The 24,681-nt window shown below is 36.0% G+C and overlaps 1 protein-coding gene across 1 annotated transcript in view; it reads left to right on the top strand.

The window, feature by feature from the left end:
* The window catches only part of SAMSN1 (SAM domain, SH3 domain and nuclear localization signals 1), a 394,513-nt gene that overhangs the window by 288,883 nt on the left and 80,949 nt on the right, over window positions 1-24,681 (top strand). Inside the window, exons 8-10 of the mRNA XM_082624481.1 lie at window positions 1,763-1,842; window positions 19,326-19,452; window positions 20,651-21,003. Coding sequence (XP_082480607.1) covers window positions 1,763-1,842; window positions 19,326-19,452; window positions 20,651-21,003 — 560 coding nt within the window. The remainder of the gene's footprint in view (window positions 1-1,762; window positions 1,843-19,325; window positions 19,453-20,650; window positions 21,004-24,681) is intronic.

Genomic DNA, 24,681 nt, shown 5'->3' with positions numbered 1-24,681 from the left:
CAATGGCAGACCTTCACCTCACCACAGATCTCCCAATGTCTCCTTGACAAAATTCACTTCATTGAGTTAAATTACTTATTTGCCTTCTGTAGATGTTTATATTTGCAGCATTGGTCTCGTGGGTTATGTCCACATTCCTCCACCTGGCACTCAAGGTCCATTGACATTTGGCCTTACTCACCCACCCAGGCTCACCTCCTCTTGTGCAGTATCCAGAACTGCCTCTGAAGTGACCAATCTCAATCTCTACATTTAATTGAACATGTTCCACTTATTCCACACTATAGGCTAATGTTCACAGCATTGTTGCTGTAGCTGTAACTTTTCCTTTTCTTCTGCCTTTCCAAACAATCTGCATTCTTCAAGCTTCCATTGAGGCCCTGCATCTTCTGGGAGTACTCTGGGTCCTAGTGCTCTCTTCCCACCGTGGTGTATGAATCACTCATTTTACTGCCTTGCACTGTTATGTAAGTGATATAAATGCATTGTGCACATCCCTCACTCTGTGGCTTCCAGATTCGAGAGTACAGGAGTCTACTTCACTGGTGTTTTCCTGAGCCCCAAAGAGTAATTATAGAGGGAGCTCTCCAAAATTCAGGTTCGGAGGATTTAAAAAAAAGAAAAGAGATGAAAAGGAATATAGGAACAGAGGAAAGAATTTTTCTAAGTACAGAAACTAAAAAAAAAAAAAAAAAATGGTGTAAAAACTCTGTTTCTATCATTCTGACTGTGTGATGGTAGATCTTTCTTCAAAGAGCCAGACCACAAAACCAGCTCAATTTAAAATTTCAGTATTTTCTGGAGCCCTGTAGTGTGGTGACTCTGATGTCAAATATTAACTAGGTGGTGTAAATAATTCTGAGACTGAGCTGTGAATTTAATATATCTTTTAACCATAGCTATAATGGGGATTGGGGGATAAACCTACTCCTATGTTTCACTGTGCATGGAAGGTAGGCCATGACTCTTCCTTCTTCACCCTCAGAATACAAGAATGAGGAATAGTGGAAACTTGAAGTAGTAGTAGTGACTGGAAGTAAAAGGGAGTGAAGGTGAAAGAAAAAGTCATTGGCCTGGAGGCCAGGTGATTTCTGTGGGTCTCAGTATCCTCACCTGTGAACTACGGGGCTTGGATTAAGTGATCCATGAAGTCCTGTCTTCTTTTAGCACACTGTGGATGTCAGATTTATATAAATGGAGCCCCTTTCACAGGGCCTGAAAGGGAAATGCTGCTATCTTTTGAAAAGGTTTCATTTAGCTGCAAGCAAATGGATGACACACTCCAAAGCTTTTACCAAAGCAGGCAGAGAACAATTTCAACATAAATAATTCATGTTGAGAAGACATAAGCTAATGAAGCTCAAAATGCCAGGGATGGAAAGCTCAGTTTAACAGAAACAAGTGAGGTGATAACATTACCTCATAGCATTTTGAAGTTAGAAGTGGTTTAGTAGCTCACATGCTACTCTTTTATAAGTGGGAAGGAAACTGAGTCCCAGAAAAGTTCCATGGCTTGCTCAAGGACACAGCTGGTCAGAGGCATTCTTTGTTTTTTTTTGTTGTTGTTGTTGTTAAATTTCTATTTTACTTTGATTGGTTTCTTATAAGAACAGTGTATCTTTAAGAAAGTAAACATTCATGGTCTAGTCCATATAATGTCTTAATAGACTAAAGAAAAATATTTAGGTATTCAATTGCACTTAAACTTCTTAAATCTTGTCATTTCTGATAATCTCTGTGTAATGCTTACCTCTTTTCATAGATCTAAATGAAGATGATTTTCTTTTGAGTAATAATAGACATACTCTTCAAGGAAAAAAACTACAAGGCATTTCTTATCAGGTAATGTAAATAATCAACATTTACATGGTGTTTTGTGAAAATCATCTTGTTATTGATGTGTACATAGTGTATAATACTTAGCCTTGTAACTATTTTGTATTTAGTTACTGCAGGCTGTTTTGTAATTCATATGCTTATGTCTCTGTGAATTGGAATACAAATGAAAAAAATTAAATGATGATGAGTTAATAAACCATTATGATTATACAAAACATCATGCTCTATAGCCTTTTGATAAGTAACTCTGAACTTGGTAAATTAATATACTGGGATTTTCTCTGACAAGACCTGTGCTAAGTGTTTAGAATTATCTGGCAATCTTCAGCGAGGGGCATGTCCCTCATGTTTTATGCTTGATATAAAAACATATACTGTGATTTCTGACATATCCCTTTAAAACTTGCATTAATTAGCCCAGGAGTTCAAGCAATTAAGAGTGTCTGAACCTTGGGCCTCCCTAATAAAAACATAGCATTAATTAACAGCAAAAAATTGCCATTCACCCTGTAACAAAAAATCATATATGAGTCAATAGGGCCAACTCAGTCATCATACTGATTTTTGATATTTTTCTGACAGCCATAGGGTTGTCTTTCATCATTCTGATGGTTTTATTAGAAAATTTAGAACTGACCTTCCTCAGCACAGTAGATTGATCAATAGGCAGATGGTATGTAGCATATGAATTATGAGGGGTTGATCTGGTGAGGAAAGGGAACTCAAATTCCTAAATCCAGCATGATTTCTGAGGCTGTTGGAGGTCCTCTGATGAATTAGACAGTAGACCATAACTTTTGATCAAGCACAGTTTCTGCTGGCTGCTCTGATGCCGCCGGAGTTATGGAGCTATGCTCCCAAGAGGGCTGCTGCACCAGCTTCCACTTTGCCGGGAAGTCTGTCAACCAGTGGGTTCTCCTGCAGTGCACGGTTGAGAGCTCTGAAAACAGACAGAGCTCTGCTGGAGTCTTAGTTTGGCCCTCGTAGCTATATGACCTTGGGCAATTTACTTAATCTCTCGATGCCTCAGTTTTCATCATCTGTAAAATCAATCTATAAAGAACCTATATCTCATGGCTGTCATGAGGATTAAGTGAAATACTTCATTAAAGCACTTAGCCTCATGGCTGGCCTTTAAGAGATGTTTTTAAAAATGTAGTTGTTGTTATAGAGCCTCCTCTCTTCTCTTTCCCCTTCCTTCTCCTCTTACTCTTTGCAAGAATTTAATGACCCATTCACGAGCACAGCTGGCAGATTATCTCTGAAACATGCAGTCTCATCCTCCCAAATTTAGATGAGCTTAAGTGAAACACTGTCTGATAGCAAGGAAAAAATAACAACTGGTTTACAGTAAGAGCTCCCCTGACATGTTTTGTGCCCAGAGGAATTCTTCTTTAGGTCTTTAGTAGAAAAATAGAACTATCTCTTAGAAATAAGAAAATGATGTAGAACATTCTTAGACTAAAGGGTTAAAGGTAAATCTTTAACACCAAACTTTCTGTACATTTTAATTGGCTAAGAAATGATTCTTCTAGAATGATAAACATTCAAATGTACTATGTAGTTTATCACTAAAGATTAGTTGAGGGAATTCATACCCAGTGACAGACAGGCAGGAGCTATCTAATCTAGAAATCTTCATTTGAGAGTTGGGAGGTGGTCTTATCTATCTTTAATATTCCTCTTCTTATTCATAGTAGGCATTCAATTGAGCTTAGTTAATTAAGAAACACTTTTTCTGTATGATAGAATACTTCAGTGTAACAGAGTATTATTAAATATTAAGCAGCTCTATGAAAATTATTAATATATTAACTCCTTGTGACTGAGGAAAAGAAAAGTAGAAGCAGTTTATCCTTTGAAAGATGAAGGAGAGAGGGAACCATTCTGTGGTGTGAAGGGGAAACTGGCCTTTTGGTGGAATCCATAAGAATGGACTTTGCAACAGACTGTGGCCTCTCATCATGTGAGCAAATGACTTACCAGAGCATTGTTTCTCCAAGTGTGGCCTGGGGACCATCTATATTAGAATGACTTAGGGTATTTGTTAAAAATGCAGATTTCTGGGCCACACACTGGTCCAACTGAATTATCATGTCTGAGGTCCAGGAATCAGTATTTTTATGTGAGTTTTCAGAGGAGGCTCAGTACATGAACCATGAGACCCTGGGAACCAGGTAGTTGATGAGAACTTGTCTGCAGACTTGATGTCTCATGTATTTTCACTTTACAAGCCCCAACTTGGTTCAGGTCTGGTCTGGGAAGACAACAGCCTCCTGGAAAAACCAAAGTTGAGAGTTGTTCCATATTACAGGAATGATATGCATTCATTACAGAACTTTTTAGAACTATATAAAAGTAGAAAGGATCAAAATACGGAATAATAACTTAAAAGGGTGAATATTTTCATATCACTGGTGATTTTACTGAATATCATTGACATGGGATAAAGTTCATAAGATGTAAAACATATTATAGTTATTATTACCCTAGGACCATGCCTACAAAATATATTTTGGACAATACAAACATTCAGAATAAAAGATTTAAACAAGAATTGAATTTCCAGCCAGAAAACACTCAACCAGACATGTTTCCTTCATGTTCTCAAACTGAGAAGAAGATCTCAGATGTAAAAGAAAGTACAAGGAACCAAGTGGCCGGAGTGGGGGAAGATATTTATGGAATGCTTTCTCCGATACTGACTTTACTCCGTGAATATTTTTGTCTACTTGGCCTGGGATTAGTCTGTTGGAGGACCAGGCTTGCAGGAGAAGTGCTCAAGGGGAGAGTTTGAAGCAAAGCCAGCTGCCTGGTACTGTGATCATTATAACGACCATAAAGAACATCTTGGGGCAACTTGACTCTCAGCCTTGATTTTTGTATCCTTGTTCTTGTTTGTTCTTTTCTGGCAGCATTCAGTTGATGGCTCAAACCTTTTGTAGCATATTGAAAAGGGTATAAAATATGCAGTAATATGGACTTTGGGCTAATATATTTTCAAAAATGTTTCATGCCTCATTTCTCATGTAAATTCTTTGGTTGCATTCAGCCTTCAGAGCACCATTCATATTCATGATATAGAAGAGGGATAACAGTTATTACTTTCAGTGCTAGTGGTATTCAGCACTGTCAAGTACCCCCAGCCAGGAATGCACCAAAACATTTTCTCCTTGAGCAACTTCCATGGGAAAAGTGTTGCTGAATGAATGAATTTTTTAAATATTAAAGTAAATATTTATACACAATATATTTATAAAATATATAAATATATTTGCATCTTTTATTATATATTTACATATAAATATATAATAAAAATATATTTTATTATATATATTTACATGTAAATATATGTTTATATTTTTATAAAAATATATATATATTCCCCAAAACCTTAGGTTCCCTAAGGTTAGAGTGTTAGATCACTCCATACGCTTTTAATCAATTTCTTTCTTGATGTTCTTTTCTATGGCAACTGTAAGGATAAGTATTTGAATTGTCAGTCACCCCTGTAGTTAGGGGTGGTCATAAAACCCAATTCTGGCCAATGAGATGTAGTCAAAAATGCCTGGGGAGGGCTTTCTTCTTTGAAAAAAAATAAAGCAAACCTTCATGAGGAGAAAGCTTTATCCTTTGTCCTTCTCCCTCCCTGGAGCTGGAACTTGATATCTGGTATGTTAGCAGCTATCTTGCCACCCTCAGGGCGACAGGCACATGTTAAGGATGGTGAAGCAGGCAAGTGCCTGGAGCTTTATTCATCATTGACATTCTTGAGTAACTGCATCAGCATTGGACCACCTATGTCTGGACTTCTTATTGTGTGGAAATATAGGCCCCATACTTGTTTAAGCCACTACTGTTAGGTTTTCTGTTCCTCAAAGCTGAATGTATTCCTAACTGATATACTTTATTTTTAAAACAGTTACTTCTGCTAATATGGAATCCTAATTGGTTTAAGATATTAGACCCAAACTGTGCTCACAGAGTTGGATGATGTCTAGAATCAGCTCTGACTGTACAATCTAGACTAGCCTCCTTCAATTCTCAAGCAGTGTAATCAACATCTAGAATTGGGAGTTAGTCATTTAGTCTGTAAGATGAAAATTAGATCAATAACAAAAAATCTATGGACTACATACAGTTCATTGGCTATATATATACTTAAAACTGTATCCAATACAGCACAGCATTGTTGGGAAAAGTGTATGTATTAGATCAAAGCAGAATTGCTTTTTGGTGAGCTTAACTGAAGTCATGACACCAAGTGACTGGGGAAGAGCTTTAAGGTTATGCTGTGATGCTGTGATCCTCTTGTTAACAAGCAGCAGGTTGTTAACAAGAGGTGCTAATGGTCCCTCATTAGGTTTCATCAGACAACTTTTCTGTGGTTCTAAGCAAAGTTGTGAACAAACCATAAGGCAGGAAAAAAAAAGAGGCCAAAATGACAGATTATTTAAATAGCTCCTGAAAGTGTCAACTAAAAAATAGTCTTTACGTGTGATGTGATCACTTAAGGATGAACTAATGATGTTGTGCATTGTTCTTATTTTCAAGTACTTTCTTCTCCATTATATAACTTTAGCTACTATATTATCTGTTGCTACATAACAAATTACCCCTAAATTTAAGGGCTTAAAACAGCAAACGTTTATTATGCCACAGCTTCTGTGAGTTAGGAGTTTGGCAGTGGTAAAGCTGGCTGATTCTAGTTCAGGGTCTCTCATGAAGTTGTAATTAAAATGGCATATGAAGGCTGCCTAAGCTGAAAGAACTGCTTCCAAACTCCCTCTCATGGCCACAGCCAGGAGGCCTCAGCTCCTTGTGGGAGGAGCTGTTTGGAGGCATCAGTCTCTCACCATGTTGGACTTCGCATGGGGCTGCTTGAGTGTCCTCGCAGCATGGAATTTGGCTTCTCCCAGAGTGAGTTGTCCAAGACACAGAGTAAGAAGGAAACCAAAATGCCTTCTAAGATCTAGTCTCAGAAGTCATATACCATCACTTCCAGCTTATTTTATTTGTTAAAGGCAAGTTATTAAATCCAGCTCATACTAAGGGGAGGGGCCTTATGACCCATCTTTTGAAGAGAGTAGTATAAAACAATTTGTGAGTATATTTTAAAACCACCAGAGCTACCTAATAATATTTTGAGGCTACAGGTGGAGGATTCCTGCATCCCAAGACCAAGATTATAACTCATTTCACAAACAGAGAGAAGTGGAACTCTATTTGGTAGCTAGAATAGAATGTAACCTCTTTTTTTTTTAACTATAAGACTTTAAAGAGTGGCTTTAATTGATATTAAAAAAACATTGAATGTTATGTAATGTACATTTTTGTCTCTGGTGAAATGAAGTTAAAATCAGACTAGATCTTATTTCAGTATCCAAAGTTATACTCTATCTATCTATCTATCTATATTCCCTTTTAAAGCAAGGAAAAGAGCTTAAGCAACCTTCATTTTAACTTTTAGTTTATTCATAGAAAAGAAAATGGCTCGTAGTAACAAATGAATTTTATGAATGAGCTGTATTATCTAGCCAAGTTCTAATTCTAAATATCTGTGGGCATTTTCACCTCTTGATCATCTTAAAAGGTTGATAGGAATTATTTGGGTATTTCTCAGTATTATCCTCATTTTTAAAAAATTAATTAATTAATTTATTTTTGGCTGCATTGGGTCTTCGTTGCTACATGCAGCTTTCTCTAGTTGCAGTGAATGGGGGCTACTCTTCATTGCGGTGCCTGGGCATCTCATTATGGCGTCTCATTCTCTTACTGTGGAGCACTGCCTCTAGGCACGAGGGCTTCAGGAGTTGTGGCTCACGGGCTCTAGAGCACAGGCTTAGTAGTTGTGGTGCATGGGCTCAGCCGCTCTATGCATGTGGGATCTTCCCAGACCAGGGCTCGAACCCGTGTCACCTGCATTGGCAGGCAGATTCCTAACCACTGCACCACCAGGGAAGTTCCAGTATTATTCTGATTTTTAAAAGAATTATATAATTTAAAAAATGACTAGCAAACATATTCTGGTAACTTAAACTGTGCCAAACTAGTTGATATCTTTAAAAGGGAACACAAGCCTGAAAATGTGGGCCTAATTCTTTAAAAATCCACATGCTACACTCAATGGCAAAATGAAATCCAATCACTCAGTACTAGTTTCCATCACTTCAGCTACTCTGTCAGTTTCTACATTTTGCCTCTTGGTTTTGGTCTAGAACTTGTTGGACTTCTGCCTAGCTTTGGTTACTATAAAGTAACCAAACTTGCTTTACCTTTATATGAGTCATAACTCTTGACTTTGGACTTGTTTAAACTCTCTGTGCCTCAATTTCATTATGTGTAAAATAATGTTAAGAAAAACTTCTTATGATTGTTATAAATATTAAACAAAACAGCATATGTATACTACCCCTAGAAGATATTCAATGAACATTTATGTGCTTTCCCTAAACTCTTCTTAATCCCATTGTAAGACTTCCCCTCAGAATAAAAGTTGAAATTCGTGTCTGTTTTCTATTATAAACTCCATTTAGTGCTGGTTTTCTTCAGGCTTGTGGTGCCCTGGGTAGAAACTGTGTTTAATGCCAGGTACTTGGATTTTTCAAAAGAGTAGAAGTTGACAGTAAGGACGTTACATTGACAGGAACCAGACATAATAAAAATATCCTGTGCTATTGTTGCAGGAAGGGGGACCTCTTCCAGAGCCCAAGGGTGACTCTTGTCTAACACTCAGAAATGAATTGCCCGAGGAGACACACATGCTGACAAAACAAGAGACTTTATTGGGAAGGGGCGCCCGGGCAGAGAACAGCAGGGTAAGGAACCCAGGAGAACTCTCTACCACATGGCTTGCAGTCTCGGGTTTTATGGTAATTGGATTAGTTTCCAGGTTGTCTCTGGCCAATCACTCTGACCCAAGGTCCTTCCTGGTGGCGTGAGCATCACTCAGCCAAGATGGATTCCAGTGATACAGATTCTGGGAAGTTGGTAGGACATATGGACTAGAGTCTCCTCTCTCCTTTTGACCTTTCCCAAATTCATCCCATTGATGGTAGCTTGTTAGTTCCACATTCCTTACCAGGACCTCCTGTTGTAAGATAACACATGCAAGTGGTTACTACGGTGCCTGGCCAGGGCAGGTGGTTTCAGTCCCCTAACACTATGACACCAGATATGACCCAACTCCAAAAGTATATTTAGCTTGAGTTTAAACTCCATCAGAGTTTCAAGAGGGATACTCATTATCTACCCAATGATGGAGGACCTTAAGGGAAGAAGGAATAGACGGCTTCATAAACCACTTTTCTGACCCTAACTTTCTTTCTACCAAACTTCTTCTGGGCTTTGGACCATGTGTTGGGACTTGAGTAAGTGAGGGATGGGGAGTGAATTCACTATACATATAATGTATATATACTATATGTACATACATGCACATACGTATTCATCTTTGTATACATGTATGTAAAGATCAAGTTACCGATGAAACATTAATCACTGTACTTTGATAATGTGATAATTTTGGTTGAGGAAATGAATCCTTTCCCCGTTATTCTGGTATCTTCGTACAGTTTTGTTTTTGTTTGTTTTAAAGAATGTCAACATCAATCTTGTTTTCTTTTTTTAATATTAAAAAGGGTGACATTTGAATGTTGAAGTTCTTCTCACTCTCAAAGACATATTAAGCTTACTGTATCCTATTTAAGTGGTTTCTCCATCTCTTTCCCAATAATTTTAATGCCATGAGCATTGTTTTCTATAGTTCTTTGTTACATTTGTTTTCAGCTGCCACATGGAAGTGTTTTTAGAGAGCATAAAAAGACTTGTCCTTATTGAGAAAGTTCCTGACCCAAGAGAAGAATTTCCTTCAAAGAAGGATGAGTTTTTAATGTAAAATAATTTTCCCTAAAATTTAGCAATTTCTCCTGAGTCATGGAAAATTTTTTAGTGTTATAAAGCGTATCACCTTTGTGTGACAACTCTCTCTTATGACATTGAAATCCTCACATCACGTCAACCACCTTCCTTTCCTTGTTGAGCTATTGCTAAACAGAGGTTCAGGGAAAGGACATGTTTTAGCAGGTATGGAAAAATTTCCAGGACACTCATGTACAGCAGCAAGTCTTCTAGTATTATGGGCTTGAATAGACTGTAAATCCTCTTTGCAGTTCTTTTTCCAGATTGGCTTTTGGGAACACTATAAGCTAAATTATACAACTTTATTTGATTATTATTTCCCAAGATGTAATATAAATTTGCAGAATCAGTGGCAAATAACCACTATAACAAATCATTTTCTTTATGTAGGTACAAATATAATAGTTTCAAGATATCTCCATTTACGGCCTGCTCTTCCCAAAGATAATTAACATGTTAACATCTAAGTTCCTATAGTTTTCTTCTCAACAGTACTTTTTTGCCAAAGGAATGATAGCTATGCTAGGTAGAAAGAGGTGATGGAAAGGTACTATTTAAATATTACTTCTATTCCCTGAAAAATTACTGTACCCTACCTTTGCTAGTTTCCATGCCTTCTGAGTTTTTAATGACTAGTTAAAATATCAAAGAGCTGTGGGGAAAAAAACAGCTGAATCTCAATGAATACTAGAAGGACTTCCCCGATGAAAATAAGACTATGCGTTTGGGAAGACTAAGAGAAAACTTAATTAGAACATAATCAAAAGAACTGGATCGAAGGACCTGGAGCTACCACTGACTGTGTTCTTAGGCTATGAAATTCATATTTCTGTGCCTCTTTTCTCACCGTTAAGGTGTTGGACTAGATGAATACAAAGGCTTTTTCAAATGCTAATAATCTGTGATTAATAGTAGCTGATTCCCACTTTTTCTTTGATACTCTTCTGAGGTCCAAGAGTTTATATAAGGTAGCAAAAGGGATACATATATAATGTAATGTCCCTAAACTTATTTGAGCAGCAACGCATTCCTATGATCCAACTCCTCATTTTGGAGACACATAGGGAAGTGAAAGTGGCTTGCTCAAGTGCACATGGCTAGTCACAAAGCAGAGCATCACAACAGAGCACTTATCTGCAGTCCAAGGCTGGTTCTATTAAACCAGGTTTTCCTGACACTTTTCATTTATTTATTGTATATGTTAAATTATAACTCCTAGATATAAGGGTTGTATTTTTTCTATGTAATTTACTATACCCATAGCCCCTTATATTGCTAGGAATCCAACAGGTGCTTAATAAAAATTAATTAATTTATATACTGGCTCTTAAATTTCTATCATTCACATTTTTGGGTCAGCTAGAGACTGCACCCCACCCCCAAAAAGAAATGTGCTTATGAACTGTTCCAGAAACTTCTTCAAAATTTCAAAGCAGAGGATATTACGTGGAAGTAGGAAAGATATTGCTTCTGCAGCCTTTCCCCTTAAACCAACACAACCTCATTTGCATCTCTGACTTGTGTAATCCTGGCAGCTTCCAGCTGGCTTGGCAGCGTCTCCACGTTAAAAGATAGACCGCAACCTACGAGTCAATGAGCAAAGAGCAGTCTTGGCTACTCATACAGAAATGGGGAGAGATGGCTGTGAACTTGTATCTTCCTTGCGTCTTGGAAAATAGAGCCTAGGTGACACATTATTTCAAGGCCAGAATTATGCACCCCAAAATCTGCTTGAGAGGGAGGAGAAGGAGCCAGAAATCTGTGTTAGAACTTGAGTGGGTGATTTGTATTTATATAGTGGGATAAGCCTGTTACATAAAGGGCTTTATTAGACATGCTAAATTACATTGCTTAGCTGTTCGAATGCCTGCTAATCCTCTAGACAAATGCATTTCCTTTCCCCACCTTACTTGGTGCAGTCTTTCCTGTGAATAACCATCACATTTTATTTGTATTTCTCGTATGACACACATTCACCTTTTCCTCCAGATGTATTTTTCACCAACTGTTCAGTTCCCATATATTTATTGAGCATGTTAGAGACCAGGGTTGAGATGTGCAAAACAGCTATGGAACCCTAAAGAGCTCACCTTTCAGTGGAGGGGATGGACACAGAAACTTAGGTGACTGTTTTTTAAAATCACTCATATTAAGCAATGAGCATCACAAGGCAGACAAAATGTCTTATTCTCTTTTGCATCTCCCAGAGGTTAGGTGCTCAGTAAATATGCGTTGAACGAATAAGTAAATATCTTATAAGGCTTCTAGGAGAATATATTCTATTTCATTAATTAGTGTATGCACCTGCCTATTCATTCAATGACTTTTTTTTTATTGTGCCCAATCCTATTTTAAGTGCTGATACAGTCTTCATTTCATTTCAATTTCTATCACAAAAATAATACATTTTGTAATTATACTTATGTAAGTACATATAACATCAACATGGCAATTTTTCCACCAGTTATTTCTTCAATCAATATTTCTTGTGTAAATGAATTATTTTCAAATTGTCTTTTTAGCTAGTTGTAGTTCCAAAGAAAGCAGTAAAATAAGCCTCTGAGATGAAACTTGTTTGCATTGATTGATTCTAGTTCATAATCCTCTTGGTTTTATTACTGTCCATTGAGTTACTAAATGTTAATTGATCATTGTGACCTTACAAATTATCTTTTTAGAGTATGTTTTAGGTCATAAGTAGAGAGTAATCACTTTCACGTAAAAGAGAATGGAGATACAGTTTTGGCGGAAATAGATTTGATTAAAACAAACCTATATTCTTAATACATCTTTTAAATTATAGAGTTTCTCCCAATTATAGAAGTAATATGTCTTCATTGTAGAAAACTTGGAAAATGCTGAGTAGATAAAGAAGAAAGAAGGTACTTAGAGGGGTGTTTATACAAATTTGCATTCTGATTTTCCACTTAACAGTGTATTGTGTGCATTAAAAAAATCATTTCTAAAGCCCTAAGAATTGGCAAAATTTGAGTAAATAAGTGAAGAGTCAAAAGACTACAAGGTTCAGAGAAATTGTCAATGCAAAATACATGAAACTACTTGAAGTTTCACTTCAGGGTGTTCATTACAGCTTCCTTTTAAAATAAACCAAGATAATAACTTTTTAAAAACCTCTATTTCCTCTGTTGAAGAAATTATGTGATATAGATGTCAGGTGATCTGTTTTTTTCTATTTGAATACTTGCTAAAGAGATCACTAGAGAGGAAAATTTTTCTAAATCAGAAATTAAGAACAAAAAAAGAACAAAGGGAAAATATTTTACTTCATTCAAGGTCTATCATGTTACTTTCCAACTTCCTTTTCATTAGTAGCATAAATAAATCACAGTTCATACAGTTAGATGATTTACATTTACTTAGTCTCCATAAGCCTCAGTTTCTCCTGTGTAAAAAGAAGAGGATAAAAGTAGAAGAGATTTAAATTCCCTGGTAGTGAAATACATATATGAAAGAGAACACATGTATAAATATATGTGATATTAAATATTCATATGTATTATATATAAAGACATATATGAGTATATATTATATATTATATATATATTAAGATAGGCCTATAAATCTATATACCTGATACTTATCCTCTATATTGGAGAACCATATTTAACTTATAAATCAAAACCCTGAGTTTGGTTGGTCTTAATTTGACCATCAATACCAGATAACTAGTAACTAGATAATTAGTTGGTTCCTAAAAATCTTGTGAGAAAGAATATTGGATTAAAAGTCAGAACACTTGGGCTTCCCTGGTGGCGCAGTGGTTGAGAGTCTGCCTGCCGATGCAGGGGACATGGGTTCGTGCCCCGGTCCGGGAAGATCCCCCATGCCGCACAGCAGCTGGGACCGTGAGCCATGGCTGCTGAGCCTGCGCGTCCAGAGCCTGTGCTCCGTAACGGGAGAGGCCACAACAGTGAGAGGCCCGTGTACCGCAAAAAAAAAAAAAAAAAAAAAAAGTCAGAATACTTGATTCTCATCCTAGCTCTGTTATTAATGAATTATCTTTCCCTGGATAAGCCACTTATCTTCTCTGGGTTTTCTCTTTTTTTAAATAGGGTGGTAGACTAGAAGTCCAGTAATTTCCATTCTGGCTCATAAAATATGATTGTAGGACTAATGCAGTTCAATAATTCATTGGTGCTATTTTCTAAAAATTGTTCTATCATCCTAATAGTCAAGCAAAGTGTCAGAAAATGAGGTGTATTTAATCCAACACTTGCAACAAAATTTTTACATTATTTAAGGAATGTGAGCCAAGCGAACTAAAAGATATGCACATTTATACATAAAAATATAGTATATACATATTAAATATTTGTATGAAAATATTTAATTTATATTCACATATAATTACCATTTTGATGAAGGAAAACAATAAGTAAGCAAAATACAATAATTTTTAAATTTCCTCTCATTTCTCAATTCTTAATCCTGTTTTTTGCATCATTACATTTTTTTTTTTTCTGGTACGCGGGCCTCTCACTGTTGTGGCCTCTCCCGTTGCGGAGCACAGGCTCTGGTTGCGCAGGCTCAGCGGCTATGGCTCACGGGCCTAGCCGCTCCGTGGTATGTGGGATCTTCCCGGACCGGGATATGAACCCGTGTCCCCTGCATCGGCAGGCGGACTCTCAAACACTGCACCACCAAGGAAGCCCTCATATTATTATTTTAACTAATTCATATGGAGTACTAACTGTCAACAATGTTACAGATACTAAGGATACTGCATGATACCTATATAGAAGGGTATGGTTCCTACCTTCCTTCAGTTTAGAGCCTATTGGAGAAGAAAGACATTTAACCAATGATGACACAAAAATGTAAATCTGAAATTGCAGTGAAAGACAAGACCGTAAAAGAATGCAGACCTAATTTGGACTTGGGAGTCAGGAACGATCTGCCTGAAAAAAATGACATTAGACTGAGGCTCCAGGGGTGAGTCGGAAGGAATTAACCAGGTCAAGAGAATGAGAATAAGCATTCCAGGCAGATGGAGCAGCATATACAAAAACCCTAAGAAAGGAGAGTTACAGAGATTAGGAAACTAGAGGCCTGCACCTTGTGAGCCATTGGGGACCCTAGAGAAGTGGGCCTTATAGACCCAGTTAAGTTTTGGATTTTATTAAAAGAATACTTGGGATTTCTGCAGTAATTTAAGAGATAGTAATATCACCAGATTTACATCTTTCAAAGAGAACACTAACCTTACATTACAAATCAACTAAAGGAGTACAAAAACTAAAAGAAAACCAATTGGGGACTTGGCAATAGTTTCAATGAAAGAAAATTAAACTAGGGTGATAACAATGGAAATGGTAAAAAAGAAACACGTCAAGACACATATTGGAGAATAAACCAAACTCGGTAATGGGATAAATATAAGTAAACAAAAGAGAGGTAAATGGCAAAGGTGATAATCTGATTTATGGGATATGCAGGAGGGTGGATGAAGATGGCATTCAGTGAGTTGAAGAAGACCAGATGAGAAACATGTCTGGGGGGGTTGGCTAGAGGTCACTCTTGATCAGGCTTATAAATCATTTTAAATAGACAGTGGGAGAGGTGAGTCTGAAGCTCTGAAGAAAGCCTTAGAGAAATAAATTGGAAATCATCAGCATATAAGTGGTATTAAAAGCTGTGTGTGTGTGTGTATCTGTGTGTGTGTATATCTGTGTGTGTGTGTGTGTGTGTAGATGAGAAAAAAAAATGATGGCAATATTATATAAAGGCCCAGAGATAGTTCTAAATGAATTTAAGCATTTAATTTTGAGAGAAAAGGAGGTGTCAGCATATAGGAGTTAGAGAAAAAACAGCCAAAAAAGGTGAAAGGAAAAAACAGGAACATGGAGTCACAGAAACCAAGAAAATAAAGTATTTCTTAAAGGTCATCATGGTCAATATTGCTGAATATCAAGTAGTAATGGAGTTTGTGGAGTTCATTGCACCACAAAAGCAATTTAAATGGAATAGTAGAGACAAAAGCTGATTGATGAGTACATGAGACGGGTTGAAAGGATGAGAAATTAAAAAGATTAAGTTAAAGGGAGCATATACAGTTAACTTTTTTGAGAAGCATGCCTGGGAAAGGAAGTAGAAAGAGTGGTAAATAAAAGATTGTGAATTAAAGATGGATGAGATCAGAGCACGTTTGAAGGCTATTGGGGAAAGTCCTTTAAAAAGGAAGATGATCAAAATTCAATGAAGAGGGAAGATGAATAAAAATGTAAACCAAGTTGTGTCACTCCTCTGGTTAGAATAAAATATATATTCCTCAGCCTGCTTTAAAAAATCTTCCTTGAAGACTCCTAGTTAAGTCTCCGGCCTCATCTCATGCCACTCTTCCCTTCTTTCTCTTCCTTAGTTATACAGTAAGAATTCTCCCAAGAATTCCAGGTTTAGAACCTTTGCACAGGCTGTATCCTCTTCCAGGAATTCTCTTCCCTCTGCTATTTGCCTAGCTTGCTCTTTTCCATCAAAGTTTCAGTTGAGATGTTCTTCCTGACCATCCACTGAATCCAAAACGATCTCCAAATTTTCATATGTCTGGTTCCTTCTTGTCATTCAAGCCTCAGTTTCAGTATCCTCAGTGAAACCCTTCTGATAACCTAATGTAAATTAGTAACACCCCCATTCCCATACCATCACCCTGTGAATTCTTAGCACAGCACTTCTTATGCCACATTTTATTGTTCATGTACTTGTTTATATGTTAATGGTATGTCACTTCTCTCTAGAATGTAGACTATGAAAGCAGGGATCTCATCTTACTTGCTCAATGCCGTATTCCCAGAAAGTGTGATAGTGTTTGGCATATAGTAGGTGCTCAATAAAAGTTCGTTGATTGGTTGAATGGTAAGTTTAATTTACAGGTCGGTCTTCTTAGAAAATATCTAGAAATTCAAAGGCACATTACAGAAATTTTAATCAAATTCAGTCTAAATATACAGGTAACAGATTAGAGGATTGTAGTGAATAACACTATTATTTTAAAATATTCTAGATTTATTTTTAATAGAAAATCTTAATGATTCTATACCTCTTATAATAATATTAACCTAATTTTCATGCATCAGGTATATACAATCTAATAACAAGAGAAAGTTTTCCAGAAGTACATTGCTATTAAAAAGTAGCCAGCCTAATATAAACAATTTACTACGAGTAATCCATTTGGTAGATAAAACATAAGTATGAAGCCAAGAGTATATTTACATTCAGCAAGCATTTATTAAGCCATGCACAATCCTAGGCATATCAGATTCAAAAATGAATAAATGCAATAGACTGATCTCTAATAATTCAAATATGAGTAAGTGAATAAAGATATAAAAGTTAACAATACTGTGTCTTAAAAAGGCTATAATAGAGTGTGAACAAAATAATGCGGGGCCAGTTTGTTTTACCACCTCTGGGCCATGGAACCACACATTTGAATTTAGACACTATTCAAAAGTTTCCCTTCCTCCTAGGGGCAAATAGTTAATAAGAAATTCAGTTACCCTGGATCTAACATCTTTCCCCAAATCAAGTGAAAGTCTTTTTCACAAAGAAGGGGGAAAGAGAAGGTTACTTTTGCTGCCAGTGTTTCAATGGAGCAATTAAGCTTTGTCTGTAAGATGAAGAAGTTGCCATAAGAAAAGAAGCACAACAACAAAAAATACTGTGCTCAATGGTTGTGCAATGCCAGCTCATTATTTCTGGAAGGGGCTAAAGATTAGAAAATCACTCTTCTTGAGTTGTAATAGACCTGTAAAGCTGAGTAACTTAGAAAGTACTGAAAAGGAATACTGGTGAAAATAATACAAAAATAAATAGCAATAGAAATCGTGGTGAGCTAAGCATGACTTTTGGAAAAAGAGTAAAATTTTGCATATCTAAGAAAATCTCATCACAGTCCTCTCTGTAAGATTAAAATGATTTCAGTATTTTTCCATTTATTTAATGCAAACAGGTATGGCTTGCTCTGACAAAACATCCCATTTCTTATTTGGGTATTATTATGCAGACAGAACATCAAGTTTATGTTGTTTGTTCAAAGTCATTCTTAAAGACCAAGAATAAGAACTAAATATAATAATTAGAAACGTTTGCATGCCAGAGATCCTTTTCTTCCAAATATTTCTTTGGGCTTACAGTCTTTGTCAAAGGATTGGAAAGCACTGTTATAAATACGTCTCATTCAAACATTAATGAGGAAGCAAATCATTCACCTTTTAAAAATTGCAGTATCTATTTTGATGTCATTTATCAGCTGTTCAATGGAAAGAATGAGGCAGAAACAGGAAGAGAAGTATTTCTGAATTCTGAGTTTTCTGGATGAAAAAGAAGTATTCCTCTATGCATAACTTCTTATCTTGTTAATACAACAGAATACAGCTATCTTACCAATTAGAATAACATTTAGCACATAAACTATTAATTTCCAAAATATTTTGAAATCTTTTAACAGAATCATATCTTAAAAATAATAAGTAAAAGCAATATAAATACAAATTTGTCAACATTAAGCTAGTGAGAAATATTTCTGTATCTTCCAAAAAAAACTTTGAGTCATTAAAGCAATGTTAATTCTTTTATCGATATTTTTTTTTTGCCACAATAAACCAATGACTAAATACTAATGACTATGTACTAAAACATAATATAGAATGTTGTGGCTGTGTTTTTGCTTTTCTCAGTGTGTATCTTTTAGAAAGCAAGAGGCTATTTAAAGAAAAGTATATTGTTTGAAAATATTCTATACTTGAAATAAAATGCTGGGTTTTGTTGTTGTTGTTGTTTTAAAGGCTTTTTTTATGTTGGGGGAAGGAGTTTATTAATTTATTATTGCTGTGTTGGGTCTTCGTTTCTGTGCGAGGGCTTTCTCTAGTTGTGGCGAGCGGGGGCCACTCTTCATCGCAGTGCGCGGGCCTCTCACTATCGCGGCCTCTCCTGTTGTGGAGCACAGGCTCAGTAGTTGTGGCTCACGGGCCTAGTTGCTCCGCGGCATGTGGGATCCTCCCAGACCAGGGCTTGAACCCGTGTCCCCTGCATTAGCAGGCAGATTCTCAACCACTGCGCCACCAGAGAAGCCCCTAAAATGCTGTTTTACCAGAAGTTTCCAAAAGGAAAATAAAGAAAATTGTATTCTGCTTTTTTTTTTTTAACACTATCAGTCTATTTTAACACACGCAAGTAGCAACTTTCAGTTTCTTGCTCCATCTACGTTATGCTGCAAAGGACTTTTTCCTGTCCACCATTTCACCTTGAGCAGGGGTGCCTCATTTATAGATTGCTCTGGATCCAATCCATTTTGCTGCATTTTGAAGTAAAAAGAAAAAAAAATGCTTAAAAAATGCTCCATCTCGTTATGACTGGCCAGCTGTAATATACTTTACAAATTTGAACCTGCAAAAGGTGGTGTGCTTTTAAGTTATTGCTTAAATTGTCTCAGGCTACAGGTCCAGGTCATATTATTTAATTTTACTATGTTTATGATCTTGACACATTTTATATTTAATTTTTTGTGGAGAATGATTTGTCTTTACCCCGAGCTGTGTTTGTGCTAGGCCATAAAATCAGGTGATGACCCCATGGAATCCGTGGGCACCTTAAAGAGACTACAGAAACTGGTTTGGACCAAGAAAGCCAGGGTGCCGAGTCTGAATGAGATGAAACCTACATCAATAAATCTCCGTAAGTAAGAACTCAATGAGCTGATAAAAACGTTTTGAGGAAGAATTGGGGTAGTGTATATTAATGAAGGACATTTTGATAAGGCCTTAAAGTAATCATTAAACGTTGAGTTTTTTTGGGTTTTTTTGCCAAGTTATTTGTGAGACAAGTATCCTTACACTGTTCCTGAATTTCATCCGTGACATTCCATTTCCCCTTTCCTTCAGAGCCAGACTCAGAGGAAGAGTAAGAGAAAGCTATGGGTAAAGCTCAACAAGAAAATAAGGGTCAGCATTGTCCACTGTTCCCATTCCTTGGCCGTATAAAACAGTATGATTCAGTTTTGATGTGAGTGCAGCTAATTGGCAGATGATGACATGCAACTTTGATTTTCATTTACGTACAAGAATGCACTATTAATCATAATCTTTTGTTTATACCAGCTAAGCATTTGAACTTAAATAGATTTGACCATATGGCACAATTTACTAAGGGTAATATATGTTTCTATTTTCTATAAATGTTTTATATATTAACAGAAATTTAATCAGACCCTACACTACATGCAAATATAGGTCTCACTAATCAACTTTATAGGACCAAAGATGTACCTTTTTCTTTTGTTTTCCCAGTCTTGTTCTTACTTTTCCAAAATATTTCACCATGAGACATACCACATGCATAAATCTCTTTGCAGATTGATACTAAAATAGAGAATTTTAGGATACCAAAATAATTTCCAAAAATCTCTACTGAGATTTCATTCTTTTAAGTAAGGCAAAGATTTGATGTGCTTCTTTATGATACTCTCTTATACACATGACCTCAAAAATTAAAAATATTTAATAATAGAAACATACCATATCATGCTTATAACATGTGGAGAATTTTTTTAATTTGTATTTTTTCTACAGTGTCCTTCAGTACACTATTTGCATGTGGCTTCCAGTCATTCCAGTCAAACTGGCTTTAATCATTATATATGCCTTCAAAAATTTTTAGGTGAATCTGTTTTTACAAAACCAGTCACTTAATATATCAAAGACTTATCCTTTAAAGAAATGCTATTGTAAAATTATTTTGTGAAATTATATGACTTCCTGGTTTAGCCTGTGATGTTCATTCATTTCTATTATATAAAGGGAATTATAATAGTGATAATTTCTACATGTGCAAAATTATTAGACAGACTTACCTCTTATTTTTTTTTACCATTCAGAAGATGAAGATGAAACATTGATTTCCTGTATGAAATTAGCCAAATCCCAAGAAAAGAGAGTTAATAATGTTAGTACAAGGAGGAAGGAAGAAATGGAAATTAGATTGGATTCTATTTCTGCATCACTGGTTAGATCCAATACTTCAACTGGATGCAGCTTGGCCAAAATATTATCCCACAGTGGAGGTGAAGTTCAGATGTGGAACAGCTGGAAGCCTTTTCCAGAAAACCCGCTGTGGACATACGTTGATTTCCAAATTGACCGGGTTGGACCCTGGGACAACTGTTTCCACTGCACTCACCACCCACATCTCAAGTCTTCTTGTACAGATATGGATCTCCCACACTCATGGGTAAGTTCGTAAACTACGGAAATGTATCATCTTATCTGGTTGTTTGTACTAGCAGGAAAGAAACAGATAGCAAACGTGCTAATCAGTCAAATTTATGAGTCTCTGGAAAGTTACCAGAGCTAGAGCTGTCTTTCCCAAAAGAAATGCAGCTCTTGTGACTTCTGTTATCATGTTACTATTGGACATGTTCCTTGTGTTTGAATAAACTACTGCATAATATTTTCCAGGGATTTCTTTTTAACTAAAGGAACACAATGGATGTTGATTCAGATCAAGAAGATGTGCATTGAATTGTCTAAATTATTGCTGTTGTCTTGCAGTTTCACTGACAAATAATAGCTAATTTAAATGAGCATTTTCTTTGTGCATGCTATTCTTTTAAGCACTTCACATGTATCATTTCATTTAAATCTCACAACAACCTTATAATGTAGGAAGTGTTATTCTACTATTAATTGCTTCCTATTTTACAATTGAGAAAAATGAGGTACAAAAAAGTAACAGGTACAACATCACAGATCTAATAAGAAATGGAGCCAAGATCTAGAAACTAGACTAGGGATCCTGATTTTAGCTAATATATTATAGTGTTTTCCATATACTAAGCTAGGTCCTAAGGCTATAAGGCACAAGAGAAAGAGTATGGATTTGGAGTTAGACAAATCTGGGCTTGAATCCAACCTATTTGTTTAGCTTGGGCAAATTATTGAAACTTTTTAGTTTCAATTTTCTCAATAGTAAAATAGTAATATTAAACTCATGAGGTAATTGAGAAACTAAAATTAAGTAACACAAATATCCTAAGATATAAAAGTGTCTAATTTTTTTCAACTTGAACATAAGTTACTTATCTGCCTGGTATATTATTCTTTCCTTTAAAAACATCATCCTATCTCTTCAGACTCAGATCAAATACTTTGTCCTCTAGAAAGCCTTCCTGGGTCATGCCAGACAGGAAGTTCCTTCCTTTGAACTTCTAGATCACTTAAGGGCATTATTCTTTCATTGTATAGGCATCAAATATATGTTGGTGTCACTGTGTGCCAGTACAATATTAGACTGGGGACTCAGAGCTAAACAATACATGCACTGCTCCTGTCTTCATGGAGCTTACCACACTCCACACTGTAGTGGGATGAGTTGGACGTTAGTTTATTTGCTATAAGTAATTCATCTTTGTATCCACCCTAATCTCTAGAATATTATAGGCACTCAATAAATATTTGAGTAACATTTGCTGACTAAATGAATGGAGTTTTAGAAACCAATGGACTTTGTTACCATAGATCTAGATAAAACTTTTCTTCTCATTCTTCTAACTGTCCCTATATTAATGCAATTGTACATAAACTCAGTTATTATGTGTGTGTGAGTGTTTGTGAATGCATGTATTGATTTTGGTTTATATACATAGTAATGTTTTTCTTTTTTATTTAGGTAGTTTTGCCTATTTTAGTACATAGCTAAATATTTAAGTAAGGAGTTTTTATCTGCAGAAGGTCAAACATATCTGCAGAGTGCTCAGAATTTCAGAAGATGGTGTCCAGCATTTGTGAACAGGAAAACCTCAGTGGATTTGGAGAGAAGGTTCAAGAACATGTTAGAGTTAAATTGGTTTGGTAAACTTAATGAGACCCCTTGCACTCAGGGATTTGAGACATAGAGTGAAAGAAGTTGGATGAGTGCAAATTATTATTTTGATATTCTACACATATATGCTATAATAATAGCAAGTAAAAAATCTAGTTTCATTTTAGCATAGCTGATTTTTTTTTCTGTAGTAATTACAAGGCTATTATTTGGGTTATACTTTAACTGTCATTCTAGGGAAGATACAGAAGGCAGATAATGTTGAGGGAAAAGTCTTCTCAAATGAGTGTTACTTACTATCAATGAGAGGTAGTCAGCAGTGACATTTTTTTCAATTTTAAAGGGTAAAAGTGTGACCAGATTTTTTTCTAAATGTACCTACATATACAGATACATTGGAGCTGGGCCTAAACCCCACATTTTGGGAGAAATAAAACCAATCCACGAACTAGTTTCTCAATGTCAGAAATTTCAGCAATAGTGGATTCCAGTGTTTTTGATCCCATCATTAAATCAGAGTTTTGAGGTGGCCTGAAGGTGACTTGTCTTCCAGACAGTCCTTATTCACCCAGGTACACCTCCCTGCTAGCCCACTTCAGGCTCACACTCTCAAAGCTGGTTCTTATAGAGCTGGGTGTAATGCCAACACTGACATCACTAGCAAAGTGAGATTGGGCAAACTCCTTACCCTCTTTAATGCGCAAATTCCAATTCTGTATTGGTTTCAGACCCTACTCATCTCTTTTCCTCCAAGTGATTCTTTGCATACTGAATATACCCATTTGTAAACAAGGTTATCGAGGTCTGCTGTGCAAAGACTGTTGGGAAGATTAAATGAAATGGCATCAGGACTCAGTTGATAGTAGCTAATATTTATACCTAAATCAAAGGGTCAAGAGGCTTGTACTGGGCTTGGAAAGGAGCAACATTTTACTCAGTTGAGATACCATAAACAAATTGAATCCAGACAGGGAAATGTATTATTTGTGAAGGACTCTTCACAGAAGTCAACAAGGGGAGAATGAGACACACATAGATGTTTAACATGCAGTTTAGTTGTGTGTAAGGTCTATGGGATCTGAGGAGTGGGGAGAGATATGTGATTACAGACTTGATATAAATTGAGAAAGGCAAAAGATGAGATTTATGAAAGTGTAAATTCCACAAGAGAGATGTGAAAGGAAAAACTACTTAGGGATGCCAATCTTTTCTAACATCCAAGATGAGTGGTGTTGAGAATTTCAGATGCATCTTAAGAAAGATAATATGGAGGTAACCAAAAATAATATTTGTAGCCAAGTGTTTACAATCAACTTACAAGGAGAGTGATTGAAGGGTATTTATGAAATCCTGCGTGCTGAGAACTTGAAACATCATAACAAAAAAGAGGAAAGTGAGCCATAGATTTAGTTGGGAATAAGGGCAAGAAAGAATAAAGTTTGTGTGTTGCAAAGGAGATGAGGTCTTCCTTTAAGGTGATATTAAAAGAGGAGCTAATATATTTTTCAAAATCTTGGATACTTTTTTCAGATTTATAAGAGGAATACATAGTTTATCAGATTAAGAAATGGAAGTAATCGACATGAAAAAGAGGAAGAAATATCCCTTTTTCCTTCAAATGTCTAAAATGTTCCAGAATCTATTTTATAAAAATAGTGTGATATATTTGAAAATGATAGTAACAAAATCTCTTTCAGAATGAAGGAAAGTCAAAGGCCTGAAAGAACAAAACAGAGACCCATGTATAGAAGAATTAAAATGCAGCATAGATAGAAAAATTATAATAATGAGAAACCAAATTACATAAAAGTCAAAGAAAAATGAGTGAAGTTTATATACCAAATCTCAAGGTGAGAAAATAAACAAAGCTCTACTTAAAGCATCTTAAAATGCATAAGAGGAGGATGATAAGAGTGGACCTGAAAGGTCTTATTGGAGTATTATGTGAACCCATCAAAATTGCACCAAAAGAGAAAGTGTGGAGAATGGAAGATTTCTTTACAGAACTGTTTCAGTGAGAGGAACAGGATGTGTGCTAAAGTTAACCAAGAAATAAAGGAACAAAGATTTTACAGTTAACCTTTCAAT

This window comes from Mesoplodon mirus, assembly GCF_964341445.2.
Source record: "Mesoplodon mirus genome assembly, chromosome: 6".
NCBI classification, from domain to species: Eukaryota; Metazoa; Chordata; class Mammalia; order Artiodactyla; family Ziphiidae; genus Mesoplodon; species Mesoplodon mirus.
The sequence above is the reverse complement of the archived record's forward strand: the minus strand, read 5'-3'. Positions and strand labels throughout refer to the sequence as shown.